General features: G+C 37.4%; 4 protein-coding genes across 11 annotated transcripts in view; 2 read left to right on the top strand and 2 right to left on the bottom strand.

Annotated features, from left to right (window-relative positions):
- Positions 1-14593, top strand: part of LOC141385583 (uncharacterized) — a 607868-nt gene that overhangs the window by 185949 nt on the left and 407326 nt on the right. The gene's annotated exons all lie outside the window — the stretch shown is intronic.
- The window catches only part of rufy3 (RUN and FYVE domain containing 3), an 881807-nt gene that overhangs the window by 757730 nt on the left and 109484 nt on the right, over positions 1-14593 (bottom strand). The window lies entirely within an intron of this gene.
- Positions 1-14593, top strand: part of LOC147844108 (uncharacterized) — a 93040-nt gene that overhangs the window by 18628 nt on the left and 59819 nt on the right. The window lies entirely within an intron of this gene.
- The window catches only part of LOC147844106 (serine/threonine-protein kinase pim-3-like), a 151754-nt gene continuing 142106 nt past the window's right edge, over positions 4946-14593 (bottom strand). Inside the window, exons 1-8 of one of the 4 annotated variants that reach the window (XM_087254052.1) lie at positions 10646-11080; positions 10146-10403; positions 9946-10028; positions 9782-9832; positions 9337-9709; positions 9033-9212; positions 7124-7211; positions 4946-5125 (exon numbers count right to left, since the gene is read on the bottom strand). In XM_087254052.1, the coding sequence (XP_087110178.1) occupies positions 7129-7211; positions 9033-9212; positions 9337-9709; positions 9782-9832; positions 9946-10028; positions 10146-10403; positions 10646-10661 (1044 nt within the window). In that variant the 5' untranslated portion in view covers positions 10662-11080 and the 3' untranslated portion in view covers positions 4946-5125; positions 7124-7128. Of the gene's footprint in view, positions 5126-5412; positions 7212-8582; positions 8768-8864; positions 8961-9032; positions 9213-9336; positions 9710-9781; positions 9833-9945; positions 10029-10145; positions 10404-10645; positions 11081-14593 lie in introns of those variants that run through there. The other 3 variants (XR_015491577.1, XM_087254050.1, XM_087254051.1) reach the window with 3 other exon arrangements.

Genomic DNA, 14593 nt, shown 5'->3' with positions numbered 1-14593 from the left:
TCTACTGCCTCTGTCAGAAGAAAACTACAGGTCATCAGCTATTCGTAAAAAATGTATATCTCAAATTATAAAATGTAAATTATTCTTATCTTTTGTTAAGTTTCTGTAGGTTCTGGGGCTGAGAACAGACATGTTGAGGTATGAGCACATTTTGAGAATAATTTTAATATATATTATTCGCAATAGTTTAGCAGCAACATAAATTACATCAATATAATGTAATATATTTATTTGTTTATTTATTTGTTTATTATTTTAATTAAATATATTCTGTTTCAGGCTGGTGATGAAGTGTGTTATGCTTCATTAGACATGCCTTCCACACAGCAACAAAGGCAGAGGAATGAAAGAGCTCAGAGTTCAGACTTCAGTATTTATTCTAATGTCAGAACCAGCAGAATGTAGAGTAGAGTAAACTAAAGTCATTGTTCTTTAGTAGAAATATGATTCAAAAGAGTGTTAATGACAATGCTCTGGCATCTGCATCCTATTTTCATTGATTCTAATATTGTAAGTTTTTAATGATTAAAAATGTAAATACATTTAAGAAAGGTTAAATGTTTTTTCAGAATATTTGACTTGCAGTCTCAGAAAGGACTCAGTGTTGTTTCTGGGTCTCTCAGTTTAATATAATTTAAGCCAATCACATGAGTGCACATGCAGTAGTACTCCCAGCTAAAACTGAAGTTCTTAAACTCTTTTCATGCCACAAAACAAACATCTCCCTGCTACAACAACAGAAATGTAGAATGCAAATGTACATCTAACAGAGCTCTGAACATTCCTAATATTAAAAAAAAAACAAAAAACTAGGTCTTAGATCATCAGATGTGTACACCATTTCAGAGGTTTTACTGCTACTGTGGGCAAATTAGCACAACAACTCCACCAAAACTTATATATTATAGATCTATAAGATCATTTAATGGAATAACAACCTAAACAATATTTCATCACACCTTTAGCCTCAGTCAGTAGAGCTGCAATCTTCATTTTAAAACCATTATGAAAACCTCCATTAAGAGGACTTAAATGGATAGTTCACCCCAAAATAACAATTCTGTATCATTAACTCCCTTTCACTTGCTCCAAACCTGTTTGAGTTTCTTTATTCTGTTCAATACAAAAGAAGATATTTTGAAGAAAGCTGAAAAGCTGTACCCATTGACTTGTTTGTTTTTGCTACTATGAAAGTCAACGGTTACAGGTTTTCAGCTTCTTCAAAACATTTTATTTTGTGCAAAACAGAAAACAAGAAACTCTTAAAGATTTGAAACCGCTTGAGTTTGAGTAAACAGTGAGTAAATCTGGATTTCTGTGTGAACTCTCCCTTTATTTGAGCTCTCTCCAGTCACTCTAGGAAGACACTACACCTGGATTATTTGTCTAAATAATACGTTTATTATTAAAATCCCTATTAACATTAAAGTCATCTGAAGCGGTGGCTTAGTGCAGGTAAAGGGGCCCCGGCCCTGGGTGAGTCGGCCATTAGTTAATGCCCACTCCTCATTCTGCAGGTGATCAGGAAGCAGTTCTCTGCACTTCCTGTGTGACTCCTGCTCACCCTACACAAATCATTAAGATCATTAATCCAGACTGACCCTAACAACACAATCAAAGCCATGAGTGCGTCACTCAGATAAGTGTCAAGTCACTGGCCACCTGTTCACTGTAACCAGGGATGGCGCTCAATATCGTCCAAACTGGGCCGATCAGCCGCCGCTGGACTGAGACACCAGCCAATCAGCTGACGGCACTCTGATACACACAACACCGTGTTCAGAAACACAGAGCAACACACTTCTGCTGATCTCTCAGTGAGTCTCTTACCTGTTGACAGAGTTATGGGGAAGGTCAGTTTGCTCCTGGACGTGACCCTCAGTGAGCCTCCGAAGGGGAAACGGTTGCACAGGATGTTGAAGAGGGTCACTCCTACTGACCACACCGTAGCTGGACCCGCATGGTAGCGTTGTCTGCAGAACCACTCAGGTGGAGCGTATTGAATCGTTCCTGAGAGACACAAGGAGACACAAACACCCGTTCAAAACACTCCAGCACACACAAATTCCCTTTGGTGGATCATCAAAAGCTCACAAACATCCACAGAGTGTTTCCTTCTGCAACACAAACCCACCTGCGAAGTATTTGTAGGCCGAGCGCTTGAGCAGATCTCCACAGCCGAAGTCCAGCAGCTTGATGTCCTGGGACTCTGTGGAGATCAGCAGGTTCTCTGGCTTGACGTCCCGGTGCAGGACTCCGCGGCTCTCGCAGTGTTTCAGAGCCGCGATCAGCTGCACCAGCACTTTCTTGGCCAGACCCTCATCCAGACAGTCGTTCTCCTCACAGAAGCTCTGGAGGTCTTGGCAGGGATCCGGACGCTCCAGGATCAGGATGTAGCGTCTGGGACGGTCAAACCAGTCTAGCAGCTGCAGGACGTTGGGGCAGGCAGGAGCTGAATTGACGCGGGTCATCAGTGCCACCTCCAGCGGCAGCCGACCCTGACCTTCCTGCAGGACAAACGATTGGATTCAGAACCCAATGAAACATCAAACACAACAACAGGTTCACACTGAACTCACAACTCTCAGTCTCCTCTGTGTCCGCTCTTTAGACACATACTTGATGGCGACCTGTAGACAGATAAAGCATAATAAATCACACCTGCCTGATCCTCACACATCACATTTACTGAGATCAGGATTTCTAAAGGCTGTTTGAATGAAGAGCGGAGAAAACGACTTACTGGCAGTCCATCAGACCTGCGCATCCCAGCAAACACAGAGCCAAATCCACCGTCTCCCAGCAGTGGGCCCTTTGCATACGCGTCTGCAACACAGAGGAGCAGTAGAAATGTGTGTTCAAAGAAAACATGCAGCAGTAGAGAAAACTGTAAAAGAGCATTACTGAAACATCATCATCACTTCTTCAAAAAGCCATTCTGACCTCTGCGAGAGCGTTTGAGAGCTCTTCTAGATGAGGTGGACGGACGTTCATCTTCTGGTGTTTGCTGGCTGCCGCTCTGCCGCTTCCTCTTCCTGTTACCCTGATCTGTGGACACAGATTTGGCCAACAGGGAAGGCAGAGGTGCGAGAAATCCATCAAGCTCTTGGCTCACGGTCTGGGTTTCACCATCACCATCATGTGTCCTGACGTCCTGAACAGCTGCCTGGATGAAAGCAGAACTCCTGGATCTGGAGCGGCCTGAGACAACGACAACAACAACAACATATCACGTTTATTATAAGATTATAAGAATTAATCAACAATTAACTTTAGTAGCTGCATCTACAGAGAATAAAAGACATCTGATCACTTATATCGGGGAACAGTTGTGTTGAAATGGGTTCATTTGTACCAGTTTATTTACATCACATTTCCCCAAACATTACACAACATCATGTCATGATTGATCATAAACAAATAAAAACTAAAACACTCACTGCGGTTTTCACCCATCTGACAAACTCCTCCAAACTCCAGCAAACCTGAAAACAAGAACAAAGATCAAATATCAATAAAAATGTCAATAAAAACAAGATCAAAATCAAAATAAACACAACAAAAGAGCAACAAAACGTGTCAAAAGGAATAATTTCAGCTCTGAGCGTCGATCTCCTTGTAAAATAAAAGTCTTCTGTCAGAAATTCTCTGGTCTCCTTGAAGAATCGCAGTATCAGCACAGTAATCCTCAGCAAATGTCTCAGAAATTCGCCTCTCCTCAATCAACAGATAGCGGCGAGTCTCGGTGTTTATATATGGAGTCAAATCATAAGACGCGTTGCTATAGCAACCACAATTTGAATCGCCAATCTGAATCACGTGAGTAAACGATTCATCTCATCTCAACATATAAATAATAAATAATTAATAATAATAAATAACATAGTTATAATAATAATAATAATAATAATAATAGTAATAATAATAATAATAATAATGAAGTTTAAATCAATTAATTTATAATTCACGAAACTGTAATAATAATGCTAAATGAGCAAGATTGGTTTGACAAGGTTTGACTTTGTAAAATGTACAGCTATTTAGGAATTAATTAAATTAAAATAATAAAATTAACTCATATATTTTCTATTAGTGGCCCAAGCAATGTAAGTGCATGCTGGTTAATTACACGTACAGTGCTAACTGCTCACGTAGATATTAGGAATATAAGTTTTAAAAAAAGTTTATTATTGTAAATAATAGAAAGTAAATTAAATCGTTCACAATTTCTATGTCTATGCCTATATTTTACAGTCTATGGTCTACGCACGATTTCAGATCACATGGCCGTTTGTATCATCATCTGGTAGGCTACATGGTTCAGTCATATTTATGTACTTTTCATTTGCTCTTGTTTTCAGATTTAATATTATTAAGTTTTATTAATGTTTTCGTTATTTTGGATGTATGTGAAGGCTTTTTAAGGGACTTTGTGTTCACTCAAGGGCTAGAAAGCACAAAAGTTCACCTGCCGAATGAGTTCCCGCGTCCGACCACAAGATGGCGTCCACAGCAGAAAGGTGCAAGTTTATAAATACATTATTTCTGTTTGTATGAATCTAAATAGCTGTTTTCATCACTAATATACAGCTTTCAATAAGCTAAATTACTGTCACAAGGTCTGTAATGACAATTAGCTTATACGTTTGCTAGAATTTTCCTAACCTATCTAGCCTTGTTCATTTATATTAAAACAAAAAAAGATTTTATTAAATTCAGAAAAACATCTCTCGTTTGTCATTACGTTTGATGATTTGATGTGATTTGAGCTTCTGAACTTCTGTTAAGGGTGCAAAGTCTGCATTGAAGCGGCCTGATTTTTTACACCAGTTTACAGTAGTAAAAATATATCAAAGTTAATTAAAGTAAACATATTAAAGGTAAACAGGTTTTTATTTTTTGAATGTAGTTAAAAATTATTTATAAAATGAATAATATGATTAATAATATGATTCATTTATTATATTGATATACATTTTTTATATTAAATTATCTCTGGGTCATAAAGGATTCTGCTTGCAGCCTACAGTACATCAGCTTTCAGGCTCAGTGCTGTGTTTCTTCTTCTTCTTCTTGGTCTTTACTGACGCTCCTGGTGCAGTGATGTTGCAGTTGCTGTGAAAAGCTAGGCGAGAACACAAACCACAAGTGTTTTTATTCAGGCATGCAACAGACTGAATGTCCTAAAACTGTTTGTGGTCAAGCTGGTGATCTTGCATGCTCAATACACACATCAATGCATGAGATAAACTGTGGTTAGACAAAAACAGAAATAAGAAGAGTAAGAAAATATTTAGTGCACGCTGCAGCTGTAAATGTTGCTTTTATTATTTTCATGACTTGGAATTGATGAGAAACTGAAGATGCAAAAGTCTGATTTATTAAAATACGTGCCATGAATCAGAGACAGTGTAAACAGCACACAACTGAGGTTTGATTTATTTAAAGAAGAGCAGAGCAATGCAACATGTACGAGTGCAACATTCAACATTTAAACCAAATTGTAATAATCATTCAACAAAATTTCCTTTCATAAAGCAAATCCATCTGTTTGTATTTCCTATTATCTTTTAATTTCTACATTAGACCTTCTTTAGTTGTTGAGAAATGACAGTATCCTGTTCACTGATCAGACACTTATAATGAATTTAATGTGAGAAGAGAGTTTAGTGTGGAGTAAATTCAGCACAATGGACAGCTCCCTGCAGTGCTGAACTGACTGAACCACATCTGCAGGAGGAAATGCTACAGAGATGTTTAATTACTGCTGAATAATTACTGAACAATATTGAATATTGAAAATCTAACCCATCAGTAGTGATTACTAATTAAACATTTATTTTATATATAAATTAAGAAAAAAGGCGATTGCATAAAAATCCTGTTGGGCTTATTCGCTCTAAGACATGCTTTGATAATCATATTTCTTTTAAAGTAATACGGTTTTGTCAATGTTAATAAAAGGAAACACTGAGTTTGTATAATCATTTCTTTTTGTAATTGAACACTCACTTTACAGCTCTTCATCTCTCAGAAAACTCCCTCATTAAACCAATAGTTGCCCTCGCGCACATTAATCAATACACAAGACTAAAGAAAGCCTAATGGAAAATCTGTGCTTTGTGACAATGATCTAAGAGATCTTATCAGATCAGTGAAGTTTATTTTTCAGTTTGGCTGAAGTGAAAACAGTTTTTGATAAAAACAAACAAAAAATTAAGCACATTATTATAAGCCCTGTAAGATTTTTTTTTTTTTTTTTTTTTTTTTTGGCTACAGAACCAAACACTGTTGTCCTATGATTTGCCTAAATTAAACTAACTTTAGTTAACCTAATTAACCCAGTTAAGCCTTTAAACTGCACTTTAGGCTGAATACTAGTGTCTTGTAAAATAACTATTAAAATATTGTGTCATGAGTTATTAGAGATTATTTATTTAACATATTATGTTTAAAAATGTGTTGCAAAAGATATTTTCTCAATTAAACCGTGCTGGGGAATTATTTAATCATTCATTACACTCAGAATAATTTATTTCAAGTGTTTATTTCAGTTCATTTTGATGATTATGGATTACAGCTAATATTAGTGTCAATTATAGTTTATCTCTTCATAATATAGCTGTGCTTTAATGATAAGTTTACATGTTTACCTAAAGTTTTATTATTTTAATATTATTTGAATGAATTTTATCGATAATTAATGCAAAGTCCTGCAAATAATTAAGCAACACAATCCTGCAGCCATAGTCCGACTTCAAATACAGAAATAATGTATATTTAATAAAGTATATTAGTAAAATAAGTGTTTATAATTAGTTTTTAAAGTGTATCTTAGTTTCTAATAATACTTTAAATTAAATTAACAGCAAATTCATTATATTTTGTAAAACGATGATTTATAGTGTATTTAATATTAGAATCTTTAACTTCTGATTTTCCAACCACTTTTAGCAAATTCATCCGTGTTAAACTCATATTTTTCATTATTGTGTGTAATCAGTAAAGATAAAATAAAATGAATATAATAACTAAATATATATTCACTTTAATAATGGCCTGTTGTTCATTTTAGAGCAAGAGTCTCCTTGTGCTGAACGGTTTAACAGCACCTCCACATCACCTGCATCAGAGTGTGTTTTCTGCTGGAATCTGCTGTTCGGTGTGTGTTCGGTGTGTGTTCTCCTCTTCTCCATCTGCGTCTACTGCCTCTGTCAGAAGAAAACTACAGGTCATCAGCTATTCGTAAAAAATGTATATCTCAAATTATAAAATGTAAATTATTCTTATCTTTTGTTAAGTTTCTGTAGGTTCTGGGGCTGAGAACAGACATGTTGAGGTATGAGCACATTTTGAGAATAATTTTAATATATATTATTCGCAATAGTTTAGCAGCAACATAAATTACATCAATATAATGTAATATATTTATTTGTTTATTTATTTGTTTATTATTTTAATTAAATATATTCTGTTTCAGGCTGGTGATGAAGTGTGTTATGCTTCATTAGACATGCCTTCCACACAGCAACAAAGGCAGAGGAATGAAAGAGCTCAGAGTTCAGACTTCAGTATTTATTCTAATGTCAGAACCAGCAGAATGTAAAGTAGAGTAAACTAAAGTCATTGTTCTTTAGTAGAAATATGATTCAAAAGAGTGTTAATGACAATGTTCTGGCATCTGCATCCTATTTTCATTGATTCTAATATTGTAAGTTTTTAATGATTAAAAATGTAAATACATTTAAGAAAGGTTAAATGTTTTTTTCAGAATATTTGACTTGCAGTCTCAGAAAGGACTCAGTGTTGTTTCTGGGTCTCTCAGTTTAATATAATTTAAGCCAATCACATGAGTGCACATGCAGTAGTACTCCCAGCTAAAACTGAAGTTCTTAAACTCTTTTCATGCCACAAAACAAACATCTCCCTGCTACAACAACAGAAATGTAGAATGCAAATGTACATCTAACAGAGCTCTGAACATTCCTAATATTAAAAAAAAAACAAAAAACTAGGTCTTAGATCATCAGATGTGTACACCATTTCAGAGGTTTTACTGCTACTGTGGGCAAATTAGCACAACAACTCCACCAAAACTTATATATTATAGATCTATAAGATCATTTAATGGAATAACAACCTAAACAATATTTCATCACACCTTTAGCCTCAGTCAGTAGAGCTGCAATCTTCATTTTAAAACCATTATGAAAACCTCCATTAAGAGGACTTAAATGGATAGTTCACCCCAAAATAACAATTCTGTATCATTAACTCCCTTTCACTTGCTCCAAACCTGTTTGAGTTTCTTTATTCTGTTCAATACAAAAGAAGATATTTTGAAGAAAGCTGAAAAGCTGTACCCATTGACTTGTTTGTTTTTGCTACTATGAAAGTCAACGGTTACAGGTTTTCAGCTTCTTCAAAACATTTTATTTTGTGCAAAACAGAAAACAAGAAACTCTTAAAGATTTGAAACCGCTTGAGTTTGAGTAAACAGTGAGTAAATCTGGATTTCTGTGTGAACTCTCCCTTTATTTGAGCTCTCTCCAGTCACTCTAGGAAGACACTACACCTGGATTATTTGTCTAAATAATACGTTTATTATTAAAATCCCTATTAACATTAAAGTCATCTGAAGCGGTGGCTTAGTGCAGGTAAAGGGGCCCCGGCCCTGGGTGAGTCGGCCATTAGTTAATGCCCACTCCTCATTCTGCAGGTGATCAGGAAGCAGTTCTCTGCACTTCCTGTGTGACTCCTGCTCACCCTACACAAATCATTAAGATCATTAATCCAGACTGACCCTAACAACACAATCAAAGCCATGAGTGCGTCACTCAGATAAGTGTCAAGTCACTGGCCACCTGTTCACTGTAACCAGGGATGGCGCTCAATATCGTCCAAACTGGGCCGATCAGCCGCCGCTGGACTGAGACACCAGCCAATCAGCTGACGGCACTCTGATACACACAACACCGTGTTCAGAAACACAGAGCAACACACTTCTGCTGATCTCTCAGTGAGTCTCTTACCTGTTGACAGAGTTATGGGGAAGGTCAGTTTGCTCCTGGACGTGACCCTCAGTGAGCCTCCGAAGGGGAAACGGTTGCACAGGATGTTGAAGAGGGTCACTCCTACTGACCACACCGTAGCTGGACCCGCATGGTAGCGCTGTCTGCAGAACCACTCAGGTGGAGCGTATTGAATCGTTCCTGAGAGACACAAGGAGACACAAACACCCGTTCAAAACACTCCAGCACACACAAATTCCCTTTGGTGGATCATCAAAAGCTCACAAACATCCACAGAGTGTTTCCTTCTGCAACACAAACCCACCTGCGAAGTATTTGTAGGCCGAGCGCTTGAGCAGATCTCCACAGCCGAAGTCCAGCAGCTTGATGTCCTGGGACTCTGTGGAGATCAGCAGGTTCTCTGGCTTGACGTCCCGGTGCAGGACTCCGCGGCTCTCGCAGTGTTTCAGAGCCGCGATCAGCTGCACCAGCACTTTCTTGGCCAGACCCTCATCCAGACAGTCGTTCTCCTCACAGAAGCTCTGGAGGTCTTGGCAGGGATCCGGACGCTCCAGGATCAGGATGTAGCGTCTGGGACGGTCAAACCAGTCTAGCAGCTGCAGGACGTTGGGGCAGGCAGGAGCTGAATTGACGCGGGTCATCAGTGCCACCTCCAGCGGCAGCCGACCCTGACCTTCCTGCAGGACAAACGATTGGATTCAGAACCCAATGAAACATCAAACACAACAACAGGTTCACACTGAACTCACAACTCTCAGTCTCCTCTGTGTCCGCTCTTTAGACACATACTTGATGGCGACCTGTAGACAGATAAAGCATAATAAATCACACCTGCCTGATCCTCACACATCACATTTACTGAGATCAGGATTTCTAAAGGCTGTTTGAATGAAGAGCGGAGAAAACGACTTACTGGCAGTCCATCAGACCTGCGCATCCCAGCAAACACAGAGCCAAATCCACCGTCTCCCAGCAGTGGGCCCTTTGCATACGCGTCTGCAACACAGAGGAGCAGTAGAAATGTGTGTTCAAAGAAAACATGCAGCAGTAGAGAAAACTGTAAAAGAGCATTACTGAAACATCATCATCACTTCTTCAATAAGCCATTCTGACCTCTGCGAGAGCGTTTGAGAGCTCTTCTAGATGAGGTGGACGGACGTTCATCTTCTGGTGTTTGCTGGCTGCCGCTCTGCCGCTTCCTCTTCCTGTTACCCTGATCTGTGGACACAGATTTGGCCAACAGGGAAGGCAGAGGTGCGAGAAATCCATCAAGCTCTTGGCTCACGGTCTGGGTTTCACCATCACCATCATGTGTCCTGACGTCCTGAACAGCTGCCTGGATGAAAGCAGAACTCCTGGATCTGGAGCGGCCTGAGACAACGACAACAACAACAACAACATATCACGTTTATTATAAGATTATAAGAATTAATCAACAATTAACTTTAGTAGCTGCATCTACAGAGAATAAAAGACATCTGATCACTTATATCGGGGAACAGTTGTGTTGAAATGGGTTCATTTGTACCAGTTTATTTACATCACATTTCCCCAAACATTACACAACATCATATCATGATTGATCATAAACAAATAAAAACTAAAACACTCACTGCGGTTTTCACCCATCTGACAAACTCCTCCAAACTCCAGCAAACCTGAAAACAAGAACAAAGATCAAATATCAATAAAAATGTCAATAAAAACAAGATCAAAATCAAAATAAACACAACAAAAGAGCAACAAAACGTGTCAAAAGGAATAATTTCAGCTCTGAGCGTCGATCTCCTTGTAAAATAAAAGTCTTCTGTCAGAAATTCTCTGGTCTCCTTGAAGAATCGCAGTATCAGCACAGTAATCCTCAGCAAATGTCTCAGAAATTCGCCTCTCCTCAATCAACAGATAGCGGCGAGTCTCGGTGTTTATATATGGAGTCAAATCATAACACGCGTTGCTATAGCAACCACAATTTGAATCGCCAATCTGAATCACGTGAGTAAACGATTCATCTCATCTCAACATATAAATAATAAATAATTAATAATAATAATAAACATAGTTAAAATAATAATAATAATAATAATAATAATAATAATAATAATAATAATAATAATGAAGTTTAAATCAATTAATTTATAATTCACGAAACTGTAATAATAATGCTAAATGAGCAAGATTGGTTTGACAAGGTTTGACTTTGTAAAATGTACAGCTATTTAGGAATTAATTAAATTAAAATAATAAAATTAACTCATATATTTTCTATTAGTGGCCCAAGCAATGTAAGTGCATGCTGTTTAATTACATGGTCCCCAATGTCTAAACACAATATCCTTTTCTAAAGCTATATAAACACAACCACACCTTCTCACTTCAAAACTCAAACTTTCACACCAAAAGAGCAGCTCGAAGCTTTCAAAATCTTTTTACGGATTAGGGTTTGAAGTTTTTTTATTTACTTTATTCACACACCACAATCACTGTGCAGCATCATGTCACTGAGCTGCATCAGGCCACATCACCTCATCCACATTGCAAGCTATACTGTCTTTTGCCAGGCACTGCAAGAAAAACGCCTTGTGTTTTGTTCCTTGAGTGTATGGTTTTGCTAATTGTGGAAAAAGTTTAATTTTAAATATGTTAGCGATCATGAAAAACTGTAAAAAGTGGTTACTCTTGGTGGTGAACCACTCTCTGATTTGGTTTATTCTCTGGAAGCGGACATTGTCCCAAATGATCACATAAATGTGATGTGCGGGCCCAGGATGGTGTTATCGGTGGTCCAGTAAAATGTCTCATTAGCTCCTCTAGGAAAAGTGAGAAGACATTGGGTGTTGTAAGACTCAGGGACAGCATGCCGGTGAACAAGCCCCTCCGAACCCATGGCAGCACAAAGAGTATTATTCACATGGTCAATGACTGTTGCTTGCAGCTTGTCCTTACAGTTTTTCTTGTTTGCTTTGATGCAGCCGTCAACTAAAACTCCACATTTTCAAAACAGTTAACACACAGGCCTAAACAGCGGCACTCATGGTCAAAATGAAACATTATGCTTGCAAAACACATATACCGTGCCAAAACATTTAAAATATGCAACAAAAGCTAGTTTTACCTTCAAACAACACAACTTGCAAGCAAGTATATGAGCTCTTTCAATTATTCATTAGACAATGGACAACAAAAAACAAAATACAGAACTGTGAATTCTATTTGGGCTGTCAAATTTGCCTTTTTGCAAATAATTGGATTCAGAATAAGAAATGCTTTGATTAAACTTATATTGAAAACTGAAATACCGTAAAAAAAAAGAAAAAATTTAAAAAGAAAAAAGTAGCAGAAAGAAGAAGAAAAAAAGTAATAAAATAATGTAAATATCAGAGAGAACACATGTAAACCAATATACCGTCAAATCTATTAGGAGTATAGGACATAGCCACTATTGACCTCCTCCATCCATGCTGGCACAGAACAACACAGACCTTCCACCATTTTTAATGTTTGTAGACAGATTGCTAAGTGAAGATTTGTGTAAAGGAGTGTGAAATCGGTGCTTCTGTGAATTCATACTGATCTTGGTGGTTTCTAATGGTTAGGAATAGAAGGTTTCTGTTTGGATACTATAGCTAAAACAATGGAGTTTGGACTGCTTGAATGATATCTGTGTAAACTGTTTTGAAAAATGGTGGGGAAAATGTGTCAACCCAATGAGAAATGGTTTTACACATTTGCGAGACCGGTCTTCTGCTCTGCTGGGAATGAGAAAATAAAAATGAAGTGGAACCTAGTTTCTTTAACCTGGTCAAAGCAAACAAGAAAAACTGTAAGGATGGTGCGAAGTTGTCTTGCATAGGAGATCTTCTCCTCTCCTGGACCTTTTCCTCTCCCTTGTTGGCCTCCTCTTCTTCCTTGTTGGCGTGCTCCTTATACTCGTTGGCCTACTCCTCTTCTTCTATGGCTACTGTAGCTCTTCTCCCTCCTCTGACTTGAATTCCTCTTCCCTGACTCTGCCTTCATCCATTGTGTTTGTTTGGAATCTTCAGCAAACTGTGCACTCTAAACTTGCTTTTATACATGTGGTTAGCATTAGCAACAAGTGTCTTCAATTTTGAGGCATTGTGTGTAATGAATGACACCAGGGGCCTGTTTCAGAAAGGAGGTTAACTGAAAACTCAGAGTATTTTAACCCTGAAACGAGAGAAACTCTGGGTTTTCCGTTTCAAAATGTCAGGTTTGTTAAACTCTAGAAAGCAGGGTAAGTCAAGCCTGTTTCTGAAAGAGAGGTAACTTTAACTCAGAGTAAGTTACTGTGGTAACTTACTCTGTGAATCTAACCTGGTCAGAAGCAGGTTTTATTCTCTAAACTCAGAGTTTCTGTCTGTCTCCTCCCTTTTTTTAAAGATGAAGCGGTATTTCTCGCCTTAGCCTTACATCTCCACACACCTATTTTAATGCTCATTTTGGATACGTGCATAAAAACGATTGATAGAAACGTCATGATGCACATAACTTTTTTAAATATGCATAAAAAACATGCATAACTGAGTAGGATAAACTTTTATTCGATAGAAAATGTGCGCATAAACTACGATGGAAACACTTTTACTGAACAAATTACAGTATGTACATTAAAAAAAAGATCATGATCATATGATAATGAAAATGTGTGTAAATGGACAAACCAGCAGGCTGGGCACACTGTAACACGTCTCAAATATTGTTTTAGTCATTCTAAAATGCCTTAACTGTTTCAGTATTAGTGTATATTATTAATTACCTCCGAACGTCTGGTGTGTGTCAAGAGTCTCCGCGTCTCATGGCTTCAGACGCCCCCACGTGTTCATTGTGTTTCAGCATTGTCTTCTGACATCGAGGCACAAGTACATTAATTAGGCTAAATAAATGACGCAGCTTCTTCTACCACAGTAAATTCTGTTTTTACTGTTGATATTTGGTGCCAGTTTAATCAGGAAGTGACAATTTTTTTCTCTTTGACTCGTTGGATGGAATTTTATTCGCATCTTTTATGCAATATTCCAGTTTTGCACATAAACTTATGTAATATATTTGGATGGAAACATAGCTATTGCCTACATTTTAGTCACACACAGAAGAACTGTACTAGAATGGCTTATCCTTTTTTAATAAATAATTAAATTAAATTCACCTTCGACATGCACTGTAACTAGATTAATGGGATTATTATTCTTTCTAAAAATTATTTTTAGTACTGCTTACCTTCTGAATGTTATATTAACCTCTATCACTTGATCAATAAAAAAGGCAGACACACAAGTGCACTGTTAAATCATTTAAAACTAATAAATGTATAAAAAAGTTTAGAAAAAAAATATAAACGTCACAAATTACATTACTTATTTTATTATACTTAAATATTTAAATACTTAAAAAGTTAAATTAGGCATTAACTTGAGCAGCTGTTTTCCCACGCTGTCTCTTCTTCACTGATGGTTGCTTCTTTTCAAATATATACACACTCATATTTGCTATAACTTTGCATGAGAACATCAAGTTCAGCTGGAGAAAGAAATGGTGATCTCTTT

This window comes from Danio rerio, chromosome 5 (genome assembly GCF_052040795.2).
Source record: "Danio rerio strain M-AB ecotype USA chromosome 5, GRCz13ab, whole genome shotgun sequence".
Lineage (NCBI taxonomy): Eukaryota > Metazoa > Chordata > Actinopteri > Cypriniformes > Danionidae > Danio > Danio rerio.
This window is presented reverse-complemented; position numbering and strand designations above follow the sequence as displayed.